Source organism: Lithobates pipiens, unplaced genomic scaffold (genome assembly GCF_037356315.1).
Source record: "Lithobates pipiens isolate NorthernLeopardFrog02 unplaced genomic scaffold, aLitPip1_a1.2 Scaffold_8, whole genome shotgun sequence".
NCBI lineage: Eukaryota > Metazoa > Chordata > Amphibia > Anura > Ranidae > Lithobates > Lithobates pipiens.
Window position 1 is genome coordinate 180,338,876 of NW_027507903.1, and position 23,888 is coordinate 180,362,763.

At 41.1% G+C, this 23,888-nt stretch overlaps 1 protein-coding gene across 1 annotated transcript in view; it reads left to right on the forward strand.

Moving 5' to 3' along the window:
- The window catches only part of SLC2A13 (solute carrier family 2 member 13), a 310,239-nt gene that overhangs the window by 59,211 nt on the left and 227,140 nt on the right, over window positions 1–23,888 (forward strand). Inside the window, exon 2 of the mRNA XM_077471319.1 lies at window positions 9,781–9,940. Coding sequence (XP_077327445.1) covers window positions 9,781–9,940 — 160 coding nt within the window. The remainder of the gene's footprint in view (window positions 1–9,780; window positions 9,941–23,888) is intronic.

Below are 23,888 nucleotides of genomic sequence, written 5' to 3' on the forward strand. Positions count from 1 at the left end.
ATTTCGTCCAGGAACCCCCTATGTACTCTATCAAATGCCTTTTTGGCGTCAAGTGTCAGTACTACAGTGGGGGTTCCACTGGACTCAGCCACCCTTATCAGATTATATAATATTTGGGTGCCATCAGGTGCCTGTCGGCCCCTCACAAAGCCCACCTGGTCGGCTTTCATCAGGTGGGGCGTAATTAAAGGCTAAACGTTTTGCAATAATTTTCGCATTGGTTTTTTAAATCGGTTTTCAGCAGCGAAATTGCCCTAAAGTTTTGAGGGCAGTCCGGCCTCTTTCCCCGGTTTGGGTAAAGCAATAATAGTGGCTTGCAGCATTTCTTCGGGAAAAGAGGCATATGCCTTATGGGCACACCAAAGAAACATTACATTAGTTTCTGCATTATCATTAAGCTGAAAGTACTCCTCAATTTTAGTAAATAAGTGCCCCTTGTGTTGCGGATTAGAAAGTAATGATGTATTGTTCCTCCATAGATAAGCAGGGTTGCAGGATTGCTGTTCATTAATAATGATTGACACTGGGGCATGGTCCGACCATTGGATCTTTACTTCCATGGTCCGTTGCAAAAGAGACAGATCCGAAATGATAAAGTCAATCCTTGAATAGGAATTATGTGGGGCTGAAAAGTGCGTGTAGTCCCGTTCTGAGGCATTCATGCACCTCCATGTGTCATATAGGTTAGAGTCCTTAAGGAATGCCTTGATCTCATACCTGTGTATGCCCTTAGAGGAGGAACAGTCCATGGATTTATCTATTACACAATTAAAGTCTCCACTCATAAGTAAAGCACCTTTGCTATGTTTTTGTATTAGTTGATAAAGGGACTTCAAGAATGATGCCTGTCTTGTATTGGGTGCATACAGGTTGACCATGGTATACATTGTGTTGTTTAGTTAGCAAACTAGTATGATGTACCTGCCTTTTGGGCCCGTTATGACTTCATGCTAAGTTGCACCACTATTAACGGTACAATCCTTCTGCTTGTTGACCAAGTCCTACTTTTGACTGAACATGCAGTCACAACCCTTGTGCTCTAATGCGTCATCGAGGGAATGCAATGAGTTGGAGGAGAGGAATGAAAAATTCCAATGGCTTCCTTAATGCACAGGACCCACGGATCCTAAAGCTCAGATTTTACATAAAATTCTGTCAGCTGACCCTACTGGGCGACTTGGGTTTAGGTAGACAAATAAAGATGATTGATTCTTTATTCTCCTTTTTTCCCAGGTTTAACCTGTCATTCAATCTTTATTAATTTGCCTTTTGGCAATCCCCTGGTCATTGGTGATTAACACAAGGGATTAATCCCCCTTCTAGATATCACCGGTTATGACTTGAACAGTCAATCATCACTCTGACTTAGAAGCGGGATGTGATACTTGTGGGATGAGCCATAAGGATTAACTGACCACAACTACCAGAGAAACCACTTTAATCTTGTGTGGGGTCCTGACAGCCTGGTTACCGAAGTGAGCTCCACCGCAGGTCACAAAACAATACTTAACATGCTTCCTGACGACGTCATCACGATGAAACGTACGTCGAGGCACATCCCTGTCACGTTTACCCTCTAGAACTTAGGGTTTCTTCAGCCCAAGCGGAAGAGCACATGCAATCGTGACAGCGGTATGGCCAGTTCACAGCATACCCGATCTGTCATACCTATATCCTTCAGTGCCAAGGCAAGGCACCTTTTAATGTAAGAGCCCATTTGGCTGTTTTATTTTGTATGTCATAGAAGTTTTTATTAAACGTTATAATACTATGGCTCTGCTCTTTTTTTTTTTTTGCATTTTCTCCGAGTGTTTTTTGGATGGAATCAACATTCACTGGCTTATCAAAAGCAGAGATTTTCCATCAAGGGCGGCAGTTCCTTAATCTGCCAAAGGTGCACCTGACCTGTCTTTTTAATTAAAAGGGTCATGGTGAGTAGGCTACCTACTATTATTCACCGGGCGATTCAGCTATTATTTCATATACAAGTGGTGACTGTTTAATGAATCTATTCACTTCAGAGCAAATTTTTCTTCAACTATATGGACTTTTTTGAGATTTATTTATTGTTTTTTTATATAGATAAGTTATCTATGTTTATGATTGTATAAACAGCATGGCTTGTTAATAATAGCACTAGAACACTTTATGTTCACTTAGATTGGTATAGCGCCCCCCTATTATATACCACTCACACAATACTTTAATAGTAGTATAAACCTTCGTCGTCTCCATATCCATTCGCTGTCCCATGATCTCTGTAAACGATATTGCTTTTCTTCTGGCAAAATGGCACCCCTGGCTAATCTGATGAAGCCTATTTGGCCGACTGCTTCTGAGGCAGAGGTACCTTTTTTAAACAACTTATTTTAATAGCTTAGTACCTGAGCATTATTGCAATAGAGAGTCAGTTTGGACAGAGTTAAAACATCCACTTTCTCTTATATTCACCGACCGACACAGCTCCTCTCTGTAACAAAATGGGATGTTAGCCCTATCACAAGGAGATACTAGGCAAAGGTGTAATACAACACTTCAGAACTATTAGTTCTGCCCAGGCGGTCGGTCCCTCAGGCAACAATCCCCCACACCCTGCACCAGCAGCCTCCGTTTTATTTTGCCTAGTGAAGGAGATAGACCTAGGAACCCTGCGGGCCCATAGGTCCTTTTTTTTTTTGATGCAGAAGCTTGGCTTTTTGCGCAAGATGAATGATCCTGTGATCTTCTATCAACAGCCGGCTGGGTGACAGGCTGGTTCACTTATCTTTGTAGTCTCCTCAGTCCGGCTATCGAGCGTGTGCAGGTCGCAGCTACGGCTCGACAGGCCACGACATACCTCAGCTCCAGAGGTGGTCGGTGAGCTTTTATGCTCCGGGGCATACATATGACCGGGCTACTGATGTCTGCGTCAGAGTATGCCGGGCCAGTAACCTTCCCTGTACTGATCAGGAGTTGGCTACAATGGAATGTCTCCCAGCTCTTTTGGACTGGTAAGTACAGCTCTCCCTGTCTCGGCAGGGTTGAGCACCTGGGCATTCCCTGGGAGGTCGATTCAAAGGCCCCCTCACCCCCCTCTCTTCTCTTCCCTGTCCATATCTCCCCTCCTCCCCCCCTCACGGGTTTGGGGGGGGGGTGTGCATGGGTACTGAGTGGGGTGTGTATGCCCCTGGGCTCTCACCAGGGTTCTGGCTGATTGATTGGAGGTGACTGGATCCTGGGTGCTTAAACTCTCGGGAGGTGCCTGTGAGGTTTACTTGTGTGTCGGTGCTGCGCTGGGTCTCTGCCACATGTTTGTATTATAAATGTAGGTAGTAAGGGGCGCTCTACTCTAATGTTCTATATAACCCCAGGGAATGAAATACGTGTGAAAATACAATACATATAAAAATAAAATTTGGTGGGTGTGTTTTTATAAATCCTGAAAAAAAAACAAAAAAATGGCACAATGTGAAAGATAAAAAATAAAGCATGGTGTGAAAATGAATCAATAATCAGATGCAATAATCAGATGCTAATACATATATTGTATTATTTAGTTATTGCACACTTGGAGATATATTTAGCACATGGCATAATTTTTAGATTAGCATCTGATTGATTCATTTTCACACCGTGCAACATTGTGCCGTTTTTATTTTTTTTTCAGGATTTATAAAAACACACCCACCAATTTAATTTTTATATGTATTGTGTGTGTGTATATATATATATATATATATATATATATATATATATATATATATATATATATATATATATAATTATGAAAAAACGTTTGTCACAATTGTATACAGTAGTCCAAATACTAGGCAAATGTTACTCCTCTACTTAGTGTCCATAATACACAGATTTAAAACATGTGAAAACAAATCCAAAGGTGCAAAGTGATAAGTGCAAATGATCCTTGGGGGGTAAAAAATCCGGTGCGATTTGGTGCAATTTCCATGCAATAAGCAGAATTTGCATTCACCAACTCCCCTGCCCTTGCAGAGGTAGAAGCGCCTTCACAGTATTAGCCACTGTGTAGCTCTTTGTTGATCCTAGTGTTCCAAAAGAGCTATGTTTTTTCATATATATATATATTTTTTATATTGTATTATTTAGTTATTGCACACTTGGAGATATATTTAGCACATGGCATAATTTTTAGATTAGCATCTGATTATTGATTCATTTTCACACCGTGCATGTATTATTTTTTATCTTTCACATTGTGCTGTTTTTTTTTTTTTTTTTCAGGATTTTTAAAAACACACCCACCAATTTTATTTTTATATGTATTGTATTTTAACATGTGTTTCATTCCCTGGGATTATATAGAACATTAGAGTAGAGCGCCCTTACTGCCTACATTTATAATACAGATATACAGTTCCAACTTTTTGTTGTGAGCCTGAGGTAGTGGCAGCCCTCTTATTCACCGAACCTTTTTATTTTTTATTTATTTTTTAGTCTATCCATAGCGCAACCCCCTCCTTTTTTGTTATCTGCCACATGTTTGTTTCCGTCTCTCATGGCACTGGCTAGTGGCCATTTTCAGTGTGGGCAAAGGACAGCATGCTTCTGGGCTTCAAGCGGCCATTTTCCTGGTGATTCCCTATTCAGGACACTGACGGCCATTTTCTTGAAGCCGGACCACGTTTTTGTCCTCTAGCAGCAACTTCATGTGCCCTCAGCTTCCTGTTTGTCACTACTGAGCGCTGGACAGCCTTCTAGTCTGAGCACGCTTTTGAGATCACTCAGCGATCGTTCTGATGGACTGCCACCGACACAGTTTTGGTTCCTCTGCATCTGGGAGCGCTAGGGGTCTACAGGCACTGCTGTAAACCGTGCAGAACTCCTCAGGGCGGTGAGTCCGGCGGGTTAGAACCCCTCAGTCAGCGGCAGCAAGGAGGGTGCGACTGTCCCCATCCTAAGTCCCCTTCGGGTGGCAGACCGGGTAGGGTCAGCATGGCTTCAGAAACTGGTGTTTCTTCCCCCCAAAATCCAGGCAGTTGCAACCGGGTCACCTGCGGATGGCGCAGTCCCCATGGACACCCTGACGGCTGTCCTCAATTTGTTCGTTGCCAAGATGGAGGCGGTGCGTGGGAAGAAAGGTGCTAAAAAGCGGCTCCTGCCCCCCTGTCCTCTGGGGAGAGCTCTGACGCAGACTCTGGTCCTACTGAGGCCGGTGACCCCTGCTCTGTCTTGTCAGATGACGCTGACCAGGACTGTTCGGACAGTGAGGATGAGTCCCCGTCCGTGCGCGACAAAGCACTTGTTGGAGCACTTATCACAGCTGTGCGTGATACCCTGAAGATTCAGGAGCCAGCGGATCCCTCTGCTGATGTACCGGTCCCTTTTGGGTCCCGCAAGCCAGCACGTTCACCTAAGGTATTCCCGTATCTGACTTATTTTGACAAGTTCATTTACAAGGAATGGGGTCGGCTGCAATGGACCTTTTCTGTCCCCAAATACATGGCGGTGCATTACCCCTTTGAGGAAAACCTTCTCAAGAAATGGTTCCTCTGGTCGTGGACCCCCGGCTATTTAGGTTAAATAAAGTAACCACGATCCCAGTTGAGGGGACTCCTGCATTCAAGAATCCCATGGACACGAAGGCCGAGGCGGTGGCTCATTCCTTGTTTACGGTTGTGGGGTCTGTACTGGCATCCGCACACTGAGTGGCCAAATCTTTTGCACTGCAAATTGGGAGAGCAACAGGCTTCCCCTGTCTGCGTGGAACTAGCAGACCAACTAGTGCAAGGCCTTAAGTACGTCTGTGACGTGGCCCTGGATACTCTCCCCCTGTTATCCAGGGCTTCAGTGTCAGCTGTGGTGCTGAGGCGCCTAATTTGGCTAAAATGCTGTTCTGCTGACCAGGCATCCAAAAAAGCCTTGACGGATCTTCCTTTCCTTGGTGACCGGCTCTTTGGAGCCTCGCTTGATGACATTATTAGAAATGCCACAGGTAGTAAGAGTACACTGCTCCCACAGGCCAGGAAAGCTAAGGAGCCACGCCGTAGGCAAGGGCCCTCTTTTTCCGCTCACAAACGGCTTTTTCATCCGACAGGAGCTTTAACAAAACATTCCCAGCCCGACAGGACGCCTACAGAAGGTCAAAAACGTCCCTGGAACCGCAAGCCTAATAAACCTGCGAACAAAAGTGCTACCGCACTGGGGGAATCGGCAGACGGACTATCTGCGTCAACAGATGCTGGACCCAGGAGAATGGGCATTGCATCCGGAGATATTCAGGCTGCTGTGCTTGAAGTGGGGTACACCAGATGTGGATCTACTGGCCTCCCATCTTTTTTTTTTTTTTTTTTAACAGAAAACTGGCCTCCCATCTTAATTGGAAAGTACCAAGATTTGTGTCCAGGACAAGAGATACGTGGGCAGAAGCGTCAGACGTGCTGGTGGCTCCGTGGGATCAGTACCAGCTGATCTACGCCTTTCCTCCACTGAAACTGTTGCCACGTCTGCTTTGCAGAGTGGAAGCCGAGGGGATCCCGGTAATACTGGTTGCCCCAGATTGGCCTCAGCATCCTTGGTATGCAGACCTGGTGTGTCTGGTGGCAGACACTCCCTGGCGATTGCTGTTGCGAGAGGACCTCCTATCTCAAGGTCCAATTCTCCATCCTGGTTTACCATTGCTGGCTTTAACAGCATGGCTGTTGAGAGACAGGTGTTGAGGAACCGTGGTCTGTCCGACTCGGTGATTCCAACTATGTTGGGAGCAGGGAAATCTTCTTCTCGGAAGCTATACCATCGCACCTGGAAGGCCTACATCTCAATGTGTGAGGAGAAAGGATGGCATCCACGCTCCTTTGCCATATCCAGGATCCTGCTGTTTCTCTTGCAAGGAGTTGACCAGAGATTGGCATCAAGCACAATCAAAGGACAAATTTCAGCCTTAGCTGTCTTTTTTCAACGACCCCTGGCTTCACACTCCTTAGTGAGTACCTTTTTGTCCAGGGGGTACGACACGTAGTCCCTCCGGTGCAGTGGGATTTGAACCTGGTGTTATCAGCGCTTCAAAGACCGCAGTTTGAAAATATCAGGGAAATTCCCTTGTTGACTCTTTCCCAGAAAGTGGTCTTCCTAGTGGCCATCACATTGGCCAGGAGGGTTTCAGAACTGGTGGTCTTGTCCTGCAAGTCGCCCTATCTGGTTATCCACAGGGATAAGGTGGTGTTGCATCCGCAACTGTCCTTTATACTGAAAGTGGTATCGGCTTTTTATATCAATGAGGACATTGTATTACCTTCTCTGTGTCCTAAGCCGAAGCACCCTAAGGAGGTGGCCCTTCACACTCTAGATGTGGTTAGGGCTCTGAAGGTGTATTTGTCTGCCACGGCTCCCTTTCAGAAGTCACACTCACTGTTTGTTTGTTTTGGTGGCTGGTCCAAAGAAAGGCATGACGGTCTCGTCAGCCACTATTTCCAGGTGGATCAAACAGATTGTAGTACAAGTCTACGCCTTGAAGGGGCAGGTGCCCCCCTTTCCGGTCACGGCCCACTCCACTATCCAGTGGCCAGCTGCTTTTCTGGAACGTTTACACCTGAAGGGTGATGTGTCCTTTCACTGTGGCTCAGACAGAACAGCAGTACAGTGATTGGGGACACTGAAAGGAACCACGGGAGATGCAGTTTTGCAACCAATAGAAAGCTGATTTATCAACTCCCCCTGTTGGCTGTTATGAAGAGCCATGCAGCAACAGCAACTACAGGGTTGGACTAAGAATATACAGACATTTTTAAAATATGAAAAAATATTTTAACAATACTATTACAGCCTTTTGAATCGGTGATTAATACTATTTATTGTGTATATGAGGGCTCCTGCGCTATATGTAAAAAAATTAAAATTTTTTAAAAGGCACAGTTCTATTCCAATAGGTGCAGCAGACACTTTATGAGTTGGCTCTCATTAAATATTAATAGAATAAAAAGGGGTGTTGCGCGTCCTAAAATAAAACTCAACAGCTACTAAATACTCAATCTATATCTTAAAAGTGTCAAAGATATGATAGTGTGAATAATAATTAAAAACAAAGTGCAAACGTGCTTAATAAATCAAAAATAATAATATCAGGAAAAAATAGAACAAAGTGCATCTGTGCATAGCATATCCAAAATATTAAACTTCAAAATAATATGTTATAAGTAATTCAAATATCAGCACCACTGTCGTTGATATTTGAATTACTTATAACATATTATTTTGAAGTTTTTTAATATTTTGGATATGCTATGCACAGATGCACTTTGTTCTATTTTTTCCTGATATTATTATTTTTGATTTATTAAGCACGTTTGCACTTTGTTTTTAATTATTATTCACACTATCATATCTTTGACACTTTTAAGATATAGATTGAGTATTTAGTAGCTGTTGAGTTTTATTTTAGGACGCACAACACCCCTTTTTATTCTAATACTATTTATTACTACTTAATGTGATGTATGAGGATTTTAGTACTTCTTTAAATGGTTCTGTAAGGAACAGTCAGAGAATAATCTTTCGGAATATGCCAGGTGGCTACAAAGAGTGTGAAGAGCGTATTACAAGAAATGTATAGGGCATGTGATAGGGTACCCAAACTTTTCTTAAATTGTAATGGGTAGTACATTTTACAACTGTCACTGCAAAGGATGGTAAAGCATAGGAAACAATATATTTTGTAGTACATCTAGCAACTCATTTTTATGAACCTGTAAGTTGTTGTTTTTTTTTTTTTTATCTGCAAACTTCTTGCTAGTAACAGCACCTCCTGTTGCAGGATAATGATGCTAAGCCACTGCCTTGCAATTTGAACAGGCTGACAACACTGCTACTAATTGCACCTGAATGGAGGGAGCACTTGTGCTCCTGCTAATGTGTGGTAGTGGCTTAGTGTTATCAACCTGCACAGGAATTGCTGTTACTGGGAAGATCTCCAGGTACATCACCTTCTAGCAGATTTACAAAAAATGATTTGCTTAAGAAAACCATATACAATGAGGCACAATGCCAAACATACTAAAAACATATTTTGGGTCTACATATACCTCAAGTTCACTTAGGCCCTATACACACAGATTTTCTGCAGATTTTTGTCTTCAGATCTGCCAAAACCATATAATATGAGGTCAAACCTTAAGCGTTACAATTTTTATGCAATCAGGCAGGCCGTTGTGCTACATGGTTTTGGTAATTCTGCAGAAAATCTAATATTGTGTATGGGGTCTTAGTCAAAATGTTTAGTTGATCACTGGTGCCCAAACTTGTGCAGAGGACCTTATCTTTATATACTGAAAACAAATATGATGTTCGTATTAACGTTAAAGTGGCTGTAAAGGCTGAAGATTTTTTATTTTTGTTACCTCGAGTTCTTTCTCTGCATTAAATAATAATAATAATAAAAAGTTCATGTTCAGCTGCCCCCAGCCACCCCAAATACTTACCTGGGCTTTATCTTGATCCAGAAGTGCTGTTTGCTATCACCTCACAGGGACCTGGTGAGAGCAGTGGGAGACCTTGCCTTCTGCGGTCAATCAAATCCTGTGAGGAGTGCACTGGGGATGGTGCAGAGCCACACTTTGTGTGTAAATAGATGCACACAGCCCATCTTGGGATCGTACCTGCACATCTGGTTCAGGACCATTGTGTGCAATACCATTGCAAAGAGCAGAGTATAACATGTTTATTATTTTCATAAACATTTTTTTACTTTAAAAACACTTTAAGACTATACTTTAGTTGAGTTGAACCTTGCTTCTTATTTTAACATATTTGCCTTTTTTCCTTTTGTTCAAGGTATTGCATCTATGACTGTCCCAGTGTATATAGCGGAAGCTGCTCCCTCACACTTGAGAGGAAGACTAGTAACAATTAACACACTCTTCATTACGGGTGGACAGTTCTTTGCAGCAATTGTGGATGGCGCTTTCAGCTACCTTCCAAGAGATGGATGGAGGTTCGTAATGAATTTCTCAAAAGGTTAATAATTCTCTCTAATATTTAAGGAGAACTGAGTTTTTATGTACAGTAACTGTGATAACTTCGATATTTGTATTGTATGTATTTTCTTTCTAAAGGGAGTTGTTTAACCACTTAGACCATACGATTTGGCTGCTTAATGACCAGGCCATTTTTTGCGATAAGGCGTGGCGTCGCTTTAACTGACAATTGAGCGACGCTGTACCCAAATTAAATTAATTTTTTCCCACAAATAGAGCTTTCTTTTGGTGGTATTTGATCACCTCTGCGGTTTTTATTTTTTGCGCTATAAACAAAAAAGCGACAATTTTGAAAAAAAAACAATATCTTTTTGCTATAATGACCCCAAAAATGTTTTTTTTTTTTTTTTAAATAAAACATAAACAATTTCTTCCTCACTTTAGGCCAATATATATTCTACATATTTTTGGTAAAAAAAACAAAATGCAATAAGCGTACATTGATTGGTTTGCGCCTAAAGTTATAGTGTCTACAAACTAGGGGAAAGATTTATGGCATTTTTATTACTATTATTTTTTTTTTTACTAATAATGGCGGTGATCTGCGATTTTTAGCGGTACTGTAACATTGCGGCAGAGAGATCGACACTTGACACATTTTTGATAGCAACCACTGCTATAAAAATGCACTGATTACTGTGTAAATGTCACTGGCAGGGAAGGGGTTAACACTAGGGGGCCATCAAGGGTTAAATATGTGTTCTAACTGTGAGGGGATAGGACTGACTGGAGGAGGAGACCTGATGAAGAAAAGGAATCTGGACAGCCGTACTCCAATAAAAGCCTTTATTGTAGCAGATAGTCAAAGTTCATGTGACAACAGAAGCAGGGTAAGATGACTGACGCGTTTCACAACATCACCGTTGCTTAAAGTGGTTGTAAACCCTTACAAACCACTTTGGCCTACAGGTAAGCCTAGATTAAGGCTTACCTGTAGGTCCAAGACATATCTTCTAAACCTACACAGTTTAGGAGATATTTGCCAAAACACAGGCACCGCTGTCTACGGCGCATGCACCGTAGACATCGGCACGCAGGCGCACTGAGCGCGCCGCTGTCAACGGCGATATGCCGGAAGTGGCGGCTCCCGTGCGCATGCGTGGAAGTGACGTCATCGCGGCTTCGTCGAATGACAGCGGCAGAGCAGAAGAAGTATTTACATTGTATTTCAAACCCAACAAACAAACATTTTCACAATAACTGAATAAAGGTTATCTTGAACATAAGAAGATCAGCCCACCATTAATGTATCTCAGACTTTGAAAGTGGTTGGAGAAATACTATTAACATACTGACGTGACTTATGTAACACAAAATTGAACACCCAGAATTTATTAAAATTAAGATGAATATGCCCTAGGTTTTAAGGGCTTTTATGTTTCCTACTTGGAAAGGCATGGTTTCCCTTCCAATTAAGGTCTTCCATATCATGGATCTGGTGTGAGTTGGCCCACAATAACTAACTGGACTTTTAATAAAAATAATGAGCATTCTGACTTTGTTCCTTGTTGCCTTATGTGTACCAATGCTGCTGTTTATGTTACATTAGCAAATTACTGTTATATATTGTATTTCTTTTATATCTTGGAAACTTAATAATAACTTAATATCTTGGAAACTTAATAAAACAATTGAAGAAGAAAATTGAGACGATTAATGTTAAATAGTCTCAAAGGTCAAATACCTGTCAACCAACAAATGGCAGATTTGCCAGGTTTTTTATTTGGCATGTCATGGACATTGTTTCTGTTAGAATTGGCATGGCTAAGTTGGGTAATTCTTCTTGTTTCTGCAGTAGTCTATTTACCAATGTCGTTTACTAGGCATGGTGCTTTCTCTGAAATTCCCTTTTAAGCATAAAGGTTGATTGACTGTTGAATGGAGTTAAGTGAAAGTCACACTCTCTAGAATTTCTATGTACTTTTGTGGACAATTGATTTTAGCATTTTACATGACAATGTGAAGAAAGATATCATGTGATGTGTAACTGGAGTTTTAGTACAAATGGGTTCCAGAAATAGTTACCGGCTGTTGCCAGTTTTATTTATACCTCTGTTCTTTTTTGCTCACAAGTCATCTGTACAAAGAGAACATTTCTGTAAGATGGCAGCACAACTAAACAGGTGAAGAATGAACACTGTTACTAATGCGCATATATATATATATATATATATATATATATATATATATATATATATATATATATATATATATATATATATTTGTGAAAAAGTCTTAAGGCACTCTTGAAATCATAAATAGATTTGTCTGTCATTTATTGTAGTGGGTGTACGGGTGTAGCTTCTTCATCAAGATGTTTAATTTTCGTAATCAGTGGCCAAGGTGGAATTTATGCATGCAAACCTTTTGCTACATTAGCAATGCCAAGAGATTATCTTTAGCTAATTGGGGGCTTATTCATGTATGTAAAAAAGAAAAATTACTAGAGCACTGAAATGAATATAAGAATGTAAACAGTGACTAGAACATAACTAATTAAGCTGCAAAAATTCTAAGGTGATCTGACACTATAAACGTGTATATAAAATTAATAATAAATATTGCACTCTAATTAACTTCCTAATCAAAGCACTAATTAATAAATTAATAATAATAATAATAAAAAAAAAAAAAAAATATATATATATATATATATATATATATATCTGTGTGCTCAAATTATAAAAACCCACTACACGCTAGTAACCATGCGTCTGTGGACAATTCAGTATGTACAAAGAAGGACATTCTCTGCAGCCAACTTTTTTTGTGGGTTAAAGATGGGGAGGGGGTTTTATTTGGAATGAGGCTTGCCATACATTATATAATTTTCCTTAGATTTACCTTCAACTATGTAGTGCAAGGGCATGCCTAATTGGATATCATTGAAAATGTTGTTTAGTTTTGACCTCATATTTTGTTTTTTGGTAAAGGAAAATTGTACAAGTACATTGAACATGTATGGCCAGCCTTTTTTCTTAAAAAAACGTTTAATAACCTTAAATAAACATGAACAACACTTTCCATTGTATTCAATTAGGCAGGCACTACATACCGTATTTATCGGCGTATAACACGCACTTTTTTCCCCTTAAAATCAGGAGAAAATCATGGGTGCGTGTTATACGCCGATCCCCCCCGCTGATCAGCCGATCTGCGCTGTCTGTGGAGCGCCGCCGACATTTACAGAGCCGAGTGTACTGTGTATTCGGCTCCGCTCTCAGTCACACCCAGTCCCGCCTCCTAGCCTTTACGTCTATCCATTGGCCCGGTGTTGTGTCCATCACAGGAGCCAGGACAAGGGGCGGGACAGGGCCGTTATTGCGAGCAGAGCCGAGTAGCCGAGTACCCTCGGCTCAGCTCAGTCTATGTCGGCGGCGGCAGGAGCTGAAGATCTCGGTGGTGGCGGCGGCAGGAGCCAAAGATCTCGGCGGCGGCGGCAGGAGCCGAAGATCTCGGCGGCGGGAGGAGCCGAAGATCGCGGCGGCGGTAAATTTAAAACTAAACCATGCTGCAATTTTGGGGAAGGCTGCTGGGGGACAGTGCAAGGCTGCTGGGAGACAGTGCAAGGCTGTAGGGGGACAGTGGAAGGCTACATTGATGGGCATTTAAAATGTAAGGTTTTTTTCCTTAAACGTGTTATACGCCGATAAATACGGTAGTTGAAGGTAAATCTAAAAGTCAAATTGTACAAAAATTGTATAATGGAAGGTCGGCCTAAGGGGACTGAAAAAACCCTTTACCCGTTTTATTTTTATTTATTTTTTTGCATAGATTTTTGTGTTACATGGGGGACAGCCTGAACCGCTTGATTTGATGTGACTGTATACATGTGGATCCTAGTGTGTTTTTTTTTTTTTTTTTATCATTATTCATTAGCAACAGAATTGCCCATATTTCCTCCCCTCCTTTTGAGTGCTTTAGCTTTGTTTATGCCCCGTACACACAGTTGGATTTTCCGAAGGAAAATATTCGATGGGAGCTTTTTCTTGGAAATTCCGACTGTGTGTAGGCTCCATTGGAATTTCCGACGCACAAAATTTGAGATCTGGATCTCCAATTTTCCGACAACAAAATCTGTTGCCAGTAATTCTAATTGTGTGTACACAATTCTGACGCACAAAGTTCCATGCATGCTCGGAATCAAGCAGAAGATCCGAACTGGCTATTGAACTTCATTTTTCTCGGCTCGTCGTACATGTGGTACGTCACCACGTTCTTGACGTTCGCAATTTGAGACCAACTTTGTGGGACCATGTGTATGCAAGAGAAGTTTGAACCAACATCCGTTGGAAAAAATCCATGGATTTTGTTGTCGGAATGTCCGATCAATGTCCGATCAATGTCCGATCGTGTGTACGGGCCATAAGAGCCCATCTTTCATTCAAAACGCCTGTTGGACCCAAAGCATGGGGGCTGCACATTCCCCATCTTCTTTCTATGGGTAAATTATCTTTTCAGATTTTATTTTTTTTTTTAAATAAAACTACAAACCAGAAAAACAGGCAGATCATGTAATCTGCACTTATCTGTAATGAGTTTTTTTGTGCCACAGTTGAGTTTTTAATATAGTTCTAACCAAAGCAACAGTCAGTTGTTCAAATTACATTTCTAACCTTGCATTGCGAACCCGCCAAAAAACTGTAAAATGTTGTAATAAACAGTATTTTATGACATTTAAATACACCTCTGTGTCATATGGTGAAACATCCTCTTTATGTAAATGAGCTATGAATATGGATACCCACCTACCTATGCATAGAAATCAATGTGACTCATTCTATTCTTGGCTTATATTCTTGGCCTAAATTTTAGTTTTCTTTTTTGTGAAACACTAATCTATGATGTCTTGTTATGAAATTGCATTAACGGGGTTAAGTAATTTTGTATATAAAATACACAAAAGGTTCCCCAACCTTGAAGATGCACTTCTCTTTAATACAGTCCTTATATCATGTTAATTATTTGATCCTAATCTCATTATCTCTGCTCTTGACATATTTAGCATTATGTGAACTTGGAAATAAATATTCAAGCTATGTGCAAAAATTGCATTTTAATCTCTACCAACTTTTAATTGTCAGTTTTTCGCACTATTAAAGCGGAGGTCCACTCACTGCTGCACAAATTAAAACCCAGCAGCTGCAGACTTTTAATTATCGGACACTTACCTGTCCTGGAGTCCAGCGATGTCGGCACCGCAGCTGATGTTTCCATCAGCTGTGGGGTGCATGCCCCCTCCATTGTGAGTGAGGGAACCCGGCAGTGAAGCCTTATGGCTTCACACCGGGAACCCTACTGCATATGCACGAGGAGGATGGAGCTCGGCGGTGACGTCAATACCCACAGCTGAGGCTCCTGGAATTGGGGACAGGATACCTGTGAAAGACAGGTATCCTGCCCACCCCCCCCCTCCAAAGGTGCCAAATGTGACACCGGAGTGCTGTAGGAGTACGAGTGGAAGTTCCACTTTTGGGTGGAAATCTACTTATGGACCACCGCACACCACTATACTTCCTGACTTTGAAGAGGAATATCTTTGTTATGGCAGCATAACCTGGTATCCTCTTCTTCGGCCGGCGGTCCGCTTTCAGATAAAAGTGGTCTCCACTGCTTACTGGAGCCGTTGGCCATGGCGGAGGTAATCGGATGTTGTGCCTTCCTTGGCATGGAGACGCGTGAGGGGAAGATGGCCCCTACCCGTCTCCATACGATTGCAGGGCAGAAGCTCTTAAAGGGCCAGTTAAAAAAAATATATACAGGCTCGACAAAACCCGGGCGCCAGGTCGCTTTGCAACTAGAATTAGCGACCTGGCGCCTGGGGCAGCACAGCTGGGGGTATCGTGTCTCCGTGGACCCCTCCGGGGTGATCGCGTCGGGCCGTTCCGCCGGCGGCCGGTAATTGAGGCCGCGGCTTTGAGGCCTTCTGCGGTCCTATGATTCCTTCTGGAATCTGGCACCCTCTTGTGGTGGCCGTTGGTATGACAACCAGCAATGCTAATGGAGCTTCCCCTGCCTGTTTTTTATTGCCTGCCTATCTCCTTCCCTTTATTTAGAACCCCTAAACATTATATATATTTTTTATTCAAACACCCTAGAGAATAAAATGATGGTCGTTGCAATACTGTCTGTCACAGCGTATTTGCACAGCGGACTTACAAGTGCACTTTTTTGGGGGGGAAATCATTTATTTAATAAAAAAATAAGACAACAGTAAAGTTAGCCCAATTTTTTTTTATATTGTGAAAGATAATGTTACGCCAAGTAAATTGATACCCAACATGTCACGCTTCAAAATTGCGACCGCTCATTATTTTTTTCACTGTTCTTTTAAAAAAAAAAATTTGTGTCACTTTTATTCGTTATTACAAGGAATGTAAAAATCCCTTGTAATAGAAAAAAGCATAACAGGTCCTCTTAAATATGAGATCTGGGGTCAGAGAGACCTCAGATCTCATATTTACACTAAAATGCAATTTAAAAAAAAATTGTCATTTGAAAAAAAAAAAAAATAAAAAAAAAAAAATGTCCCTCTAAGAGCTATGGGCAATGACTTGGAGACGGGGGGGGGGGGGGCTGCGCTATCTTCCCCTCACTCGTCTCCATGTCAGGCCAGTAAACAAACCTCTCCTTTTACCAAAAATATGTAGAAGAGTACGTGTCGGCGTAAACTGAGGGGAAAAAAACGTTTTTTTTATATATTTTTGGAGGATAGTTATTATAGCAAAAGGTAAAAAATATAGCATTTTTTTCAAAATTTACGCTCTATTTGTTTATAGCGCAAAAATAAAAACCGCAGAGGTGATCAAATACCACCAAAAGAAATCTCTATTTGTGGGGAAAAAAGGACACAAATTTCGTTTGGGAGCCACATGGCACAACTGCGGAATTGTCAGTTAAAGCGAAGTAGTACCGAATCGCAAAAAGGGGCTTGGTACTTTATCTGGAAAATGGTCCGGGGCTTAAGTGGTTAAGAGGTCCTGTCATGCTTTTTTTTTCCATTACAAGGGATGTGTTTTTTAAAGGACAGTGTAAAAATTAAAGGTATAATAAGGAACAAAAATATATATATTTTTTTAAAGTGCCCGTCCCACTGAGCTCGCGTGCAGAAGTGAACGCATATGTGAGTATCATACGCATATGAAAACTGTGTTCAAACCACACGTGAGATATCGCCGCGATCGATAGAGCGAGAGCAATAATTCTAGCCTTAGACCTCCTCTGTGACTCAAAACATGCAACCTGTAGAATTTGTTAAACATCGCCTATGGAGATTTTTAAGGGTAAAATTCCATTCCACGAGCGGGCGCAATTTTGAGGCGTGACATGTTGGGTATCTATTTACTTGGTGTAACATTATCTTTACCAATATAAAAAAAACAATAATAATTGGGCTAACTTTACTGTTGTCTTATTTTTTTAATTAAAAAAGTGTATTTTTTCCCAAATAAAAGTGCGCTTGTAAGACCACTGCTCAAATACTGTGTGACAAAGTATTGCAAAGCCTGCCATTTAATTCATGGTTAAGAATGCAGTGGACATCTTCCCAGCCCCCTGCTTCACAACCAGCTATATACAGTGTGTTTACAGTGTTTTTAAAGAGAAGGAAAAAAAAATGGAAAATGCATAAACACTGCATGAAAAACAAGGGTTTAAAAAGGCAAAATGCTCTGCAAAAAAGTGCCTAAAAAACATACTAAGCGCAGCCGCATTGATAAGAACCTAGACTTAAACCCCGACCTAACCAGACCAATTTTCAGCTTTCAGTGCTTGCACACTTTGACAATTACTCAGTTGTGCAACACTGTACCCATATTACATTTTTGTCCTTTTTTTCACACAAATAGAGCTTTCTTTTGGGGATATTTGCTCACCACTGGGTTTCTTATTTTTGGCACTATAAATGCAAAAAGACCAAAAATTTGGTAAAAAAAATGTATTTTTCTTCGTTTTGGCTATAACATTTTTGCAAATTAGTATTTTTCTTTATAAACTTTGGGCAAAATTTATACTACTACATATCTCTGGTAAAAATGACCAAAATAAGTGTATATTATTTGGTCTTTGTGAAAGTTAGTCTACAAACTATGGTGCCAATCTCTGAAAATTGATCACACCTGATATACTGATGGCCTATCTCATGTCTTGAGACACGAACAAACCAGCAAAGTAGAAATACCCCCAAATCACCCCTTTTTGGAAATGAGCTATTCCAAGGTATTTAGTAAGAAGCATAGTGAGTTTTTTGAAGTTGTAATTTTTTCCCCACAATTCTTTGCAAAATTAAGATTTTTTTTTTTTCACAAACTTGTCATAATAACAAGATATTTCTCACACACAGCATATGCATACCACAAATTCCACCCCAAAATACATTCTACACTTCATTTGCTGAGTATGGCGATACCACATGTGTGAGACTTTTACACAGCCTGGACACACAGAGAAGCCCAACATGCAAGGGGCACCATCAGGCGTTCTAGGGACATAAATTACTCATTTAATTTCTTGACTACCTCTTACACTTCTGAAGGCCCTCGAGCACCAGGACAATGTTAACGCCCCAAAAAATTACCCCATTTTGTAAAGCAAACACCCCAACTTATATTCTATGAAGCATAATGAGTCTTTTGAACATGTGATTATTTTTTTCCCACAAGTTTTTGGAAAATGTGGAAAGAAAATTCAAAACACTTACATTTTTATTTTTATATTTTTACACACAAAGTTGTTTGTTTATAATGTTTCTAACACATAGCATGTACATGGCAAATTAACATTACATAACATTAAAATATTCTGATACTCCTTCAGAGTATGGAGATACCAAATGTGTGAGACTTTTACACAGCCAGGCCACATACAGAGGCCCAACATGCAGGGATCACCATCAGGTTTTCTAGGAGCATAAATGACACATCTAATTTGACTACCTATTACACTTTTGTGAGACACTGATGGGCACTGTATTGACATGGATAAGAACTGATGTGGCAAGGATGAGTCATGGATGGGCACAGATGGGCATGGATAAGCATGGCTGGGCGTAGATGGAGCATAAATGAGGATGGATGTATGAGCCATGAATGGGCACAGATCAGTGGCACCCAGTTGCAATTCTGGGTCCTTAAAGTGATTCATATTTTCTGTAAAGACAATACACAAGACAAAACACTATGTTAGCCTAAACTCTCATAATCTTACTGATGTACCAAAGTCAAGATTTTATCTTCGTTAGATCATTCATCCTCCTTCCTCAGCACAACAATCGTATGTACAAAACACACGTGTTATTTTTTATATAAACTGCACATGCGTCGCCCGCCCCTGATGTTCTTTCTAGTGTATTTCCCGCCTCTTCTCTTCGGCATGCAGTAGGAGCGACATAGCGGAGACACAGCAGGTGTGTGATTGGAGTAACAAGGAGGAGGAAAGCCCGGAGGCCGAAACGTCCTGTTCCCGGGGCGGTGATTTAAGGCCACAAATATGTCCTTTCTTGAGATGGTGGACATCTTGAGGAGGAACGACTATGATGGCAATAATGGACCGTACACTAACCCCAATGTGAGAGAGGCCAAAATGATGACGAAAGTTGTGAAGAGTCTGCACACCAATTTTACGACGAACAAAGGAGCAAATAAGGAAACGCTGGTCAGACCTGAAACTGAGGGAGCTGGATCAGTATAGGAGAATCAAGAGAGTGCTTAGAAAAAGTAAGTAGTTGTGTGTTATTCTTTATTATTACTTGCATGCTGCGCTATGTGATTTTCTTTACTATAGGACATTTTAAAATAGCAAGTTTCAGGTTAGTGGGCACAGTATTCGGTCGTAGGAAACATACGATGTATTAACCTGTATCTGCCCAAAACATTTGGTCATGCCTAAATATCTGTGTGCTAAAGTATACCCTTTGTTTCCTTCTCATAGGGGACCAAAGATTCGGAGGACACCTCTCAACAGAGGACCCCAGGAAACCACCACCTGAGAAAGAAGGGGAACTCCAAATGCCACACCCCGAGGATCTGGAGGAAGGCGAGGTGGAGGAACTTGGCAAACTTGTCACCACAACAGGTGAGTGTCTGACACCCCAGCTTCAGGTAATGTGTGCCTGCATATTTATAAGACATGTTTTTCCTAAATTTTTTAGGTGATCTGCTGGTTGTGCAACAGCAAGCTCAACATTTCACAAGTGCACAACTACTAATCAAGGTCATCATGACATGGAATCGTGAAATCGACATCATAAGAAACAAGCTAAATTTTATGGAGCAACAAATGAAGAACATGATTGAATTTAAACGATCTTCAAAATACAACCATTTTATCAATTGTTTTTAGGAATTAGTAAAAGCCAAATTTTGAAGATGCACACAGTGCATGTGCTATCTGCCATCAGGGGATTTCAATGTACCCATTTGGTGGGTGCAACCCCTTCCTCCCAAATGAAGTAGGTGAGAAGAAGGGGTTGCCCCCCAAAACACATCCATTGATCCCCCATGATGCGAGATAGCACATGTTGACGTTAGGCATGCGATCAGGAGGGAAATCCCCAATTTGTGTGCATCTTTGGCTTTTACAGGGGGGACATCACCCCATCTGATGAACGCAATATCAAGACACTTTGGACACTAGAATGTCTGATATTGCCTTCTGTTTTTCTACCTTGAACTTTGTAAGTTCCAGAGCTTTGTATGTTATATTATTAGCCACCTCAATACCGGGCACGTTCATCCCCTTCCTGCCCAAGCCAATTTTCATCTTTCAGTGCTGTTGCATTTTGAATGACAATTGCGCGGTCATGCAATGCTGTACCCAAATGACATTTTTATAATTTTTTTCCACCAATCTGGAGACCCTGGTAAAACTCCATCTGGGTAAAGACTCTTCCATTCAACAACTGGCCATTCTTCCCCACGTCCACATAGAGGAACTCATATTGTGCCGACACCACCGCCATTAACACTACACTTTTAAACCCCTTATAGTTATAATAGACCCTGAATGGGGTGGTGGCATGATGCGGATGTGCTTCCCATCTATAGCCCCTCCACAGTTGGGAGAGTCCCAATGGTCGGCAAAATGACAGGCCACAGTCCTGCCTGTGGCATTGAAGGAAACTGGAATAAAACAAGAAAAATAATATATAAGTATTTTTGCACATAACATTGCAAGCAGATTACACAAAAAACATTCTTGCACAATATCAGTATAATATTTATGTTGAGGAGTATTTGAAGACAACAATATAAGACCAATGTATCAGATTCCTCACCCCCTCTGATGGCCCATTGATAAAATTTTAGGAGGGGGGTGGGGTTTGAGGTGATTTTGGGAGGCAAAAATAAAAATGCCTCCAGCACTGTGCCTGAATTTAAGGACACCCATAACATTTGTACACATACAATGGAGCTTACAAAATACATTAAAGGACTAGACTTTAGGTGTATATGGGTCCAGGATAGCATGCTGGGGAGGTTAGTGAAGGCAAATATGCTTGTAGGCCAAAAAAGGAGCATTAAAAGCTTACAGCATGCATGAGGATAAAGGGGACATTCACAGCATATTCCAATCATGGTAAATAGGGAATGATGAAAGAAATGCAATACATTAGCATACATATAATGTGATATTAAAGGATACAACTTACCCTAATATAGTCCTTCTGCAGGTCCTGAATGATGGCAGAACAGGTCTCTGGAATAATGATCCCCAAAGCCTGGGGGGAGATGCCTGTAAAAAACTTGAAGTCCTGTAGACGTCTCCCAGTCGCCAAGTACCGCTAGGCGTTGACTAGCCCATGCTCCAGGGATATCCAGAGGTATCCTGCCTGCTGATATAAGGGGTGACCAAAGCCAACAGATGGTGAAATACGGGATCCATCATCCTGAGAAAGTTCCTGAAATCCTGGATCTCACGCAGCAGAGGCATGTGCGAGAATTGGTCACGCTGGAGTAACCAATTCTTGGTCCATGAACTCCTTCTCGCGCTGTTCATGGACTGGGCTTGGGTCAAAGTATAAACCCCAACACCAAGCCACCACACAGCACGAACTGTAGGACGAGTACATAACCGCAACATGGTTTCAAAACGGTCGGCTGGTCAGAACGAACTTAACAACGCACTGAAGAACAGCAAGGCCTGTGAAGAGCGAGCTGAAAATCAACAAGAGGACAAGAAAGCACTGAAAAACAGATACGTACTGACTGCACGCACTGAAGACCAGATAGAAACTCACAAGCACAAACTGAACAGCAGTAAAACTACTGAAAAAGCAGGAGTCTGAAAAGTGCGAATCGTCTCTAACCAAACTTCTACTAGCACCAGATTAGCAGAAGGAGCCCAAAAGGTGACGCTCTGGGTCTTGAACTTCCTTTTTCTTGTTCCGCCATACATGCTGTACATCACCGCTTTCTTGACGGATTTGGTGTGATCATGTGTACGCAGGACAGTTTCAGCGGAATTCATTTATACCGACAGGAAAACCGGTCATGTGTACTCGGCATTACTGATATACACAGCTGTTTACTCCAAAAACAAACAAGTCAAAAATAAACATATGAATCAAATAATAATTCTAAGAAAATACTAAATTTTATGTTAATTACTTGCTGTCTGAGGCAATTTTTATATTTTTTGCACACAATAAATCAGCATTTTTTGCTCCAGAATTACTTAGAATCCCCAAACATTATATATTTCTTGAAAGGAGAGGCCCTGGAGAATAAAGAATTGCAATTTTTTTTTTATGTCACACAATATTCATGCAACTGTTTGTTAAATGCAAATTTTCTGGAAAAATACATTAAGAATTTTAGTGCACACAAACACAATATAATATCAATTTTTTGGTAAAATATAAAAGATATTTTGTCAAGTAAGTAGATAACCAAACATGTCAAGAAATGGTGAATTAAAGTACCTAATATCTGTCCATAGTTGGCATTTCAAAAGCCTTTAGCGATGGTTATCAGTTTAGAGTTAACCTAACCACTTCAGCCTGTGGCGTGAAAAACACACTCAAAACTGTATACAACACTGTATACAACAGTGTTTTTAAATAGTGTTGGGTAGAAAAAGTTGTAACAAAAGGGATGATAGGCTTCTCCCTTTCTTTACCTAAACCAGCCTTCAACAAAGAGGCTCTGTCAGCATCAGCAATCTGTTCTATAGTTAAATCCATGGACTCAACGTCATACCCCATGGATGGATTTAACTATAGAACAGATTGCTGATGCCGACAGAGCCTCTTTGTTGAAGGCTGGTTTAGGTAAAGAAAGGGAGAAGCCTATCATCCCTTTTGTTACAACTTTTTCTACCCAACACTATTTAGTTAAAAAGATGCTGCGAAAACATTGGCACCTATTATCTAATGATAGAATCATTCGCACCTTCCTTCCAGCTAACCCAGAGATCATTTTTAGGGGGGTCCCTTCTTTGAGGCATAGAATAGCTCCTAATGTAATAGATCCCCCCCCACTAAGAAAGTCTCCTTCTTTCAACAACTAACAGGGTACCATCAATGCCGACGGTGTCAGATCTGTAAATTAAATAAGAGCAAAAAGAAAAAAACAGAGTCGTTTGTTTCTACCAGCACTCGAAGGGAGCACAAAATTGAACCTTTCATAACATGTAGCTCTAAGGGTGTGGTATACCTTTTACAATGTCCATGCGGGCTCCAGTATATAGGGAGCCATGCAGGTTCGCTTGGGAGAACACATTACGAACATTAAGAATGGATATAAATTTCATTCTGTATCCAAACATTATGATTTACATCATGGTCGTAATCCAGCAAACACCTTATTTTTAGCTATTGACAAGTTCAGTGCGCACTGGAGGGGTAGTGCCCTGGTGCGTGACTTGTCCAGACTAGAAATGATGTGGATACACAAAACACGATGTTAT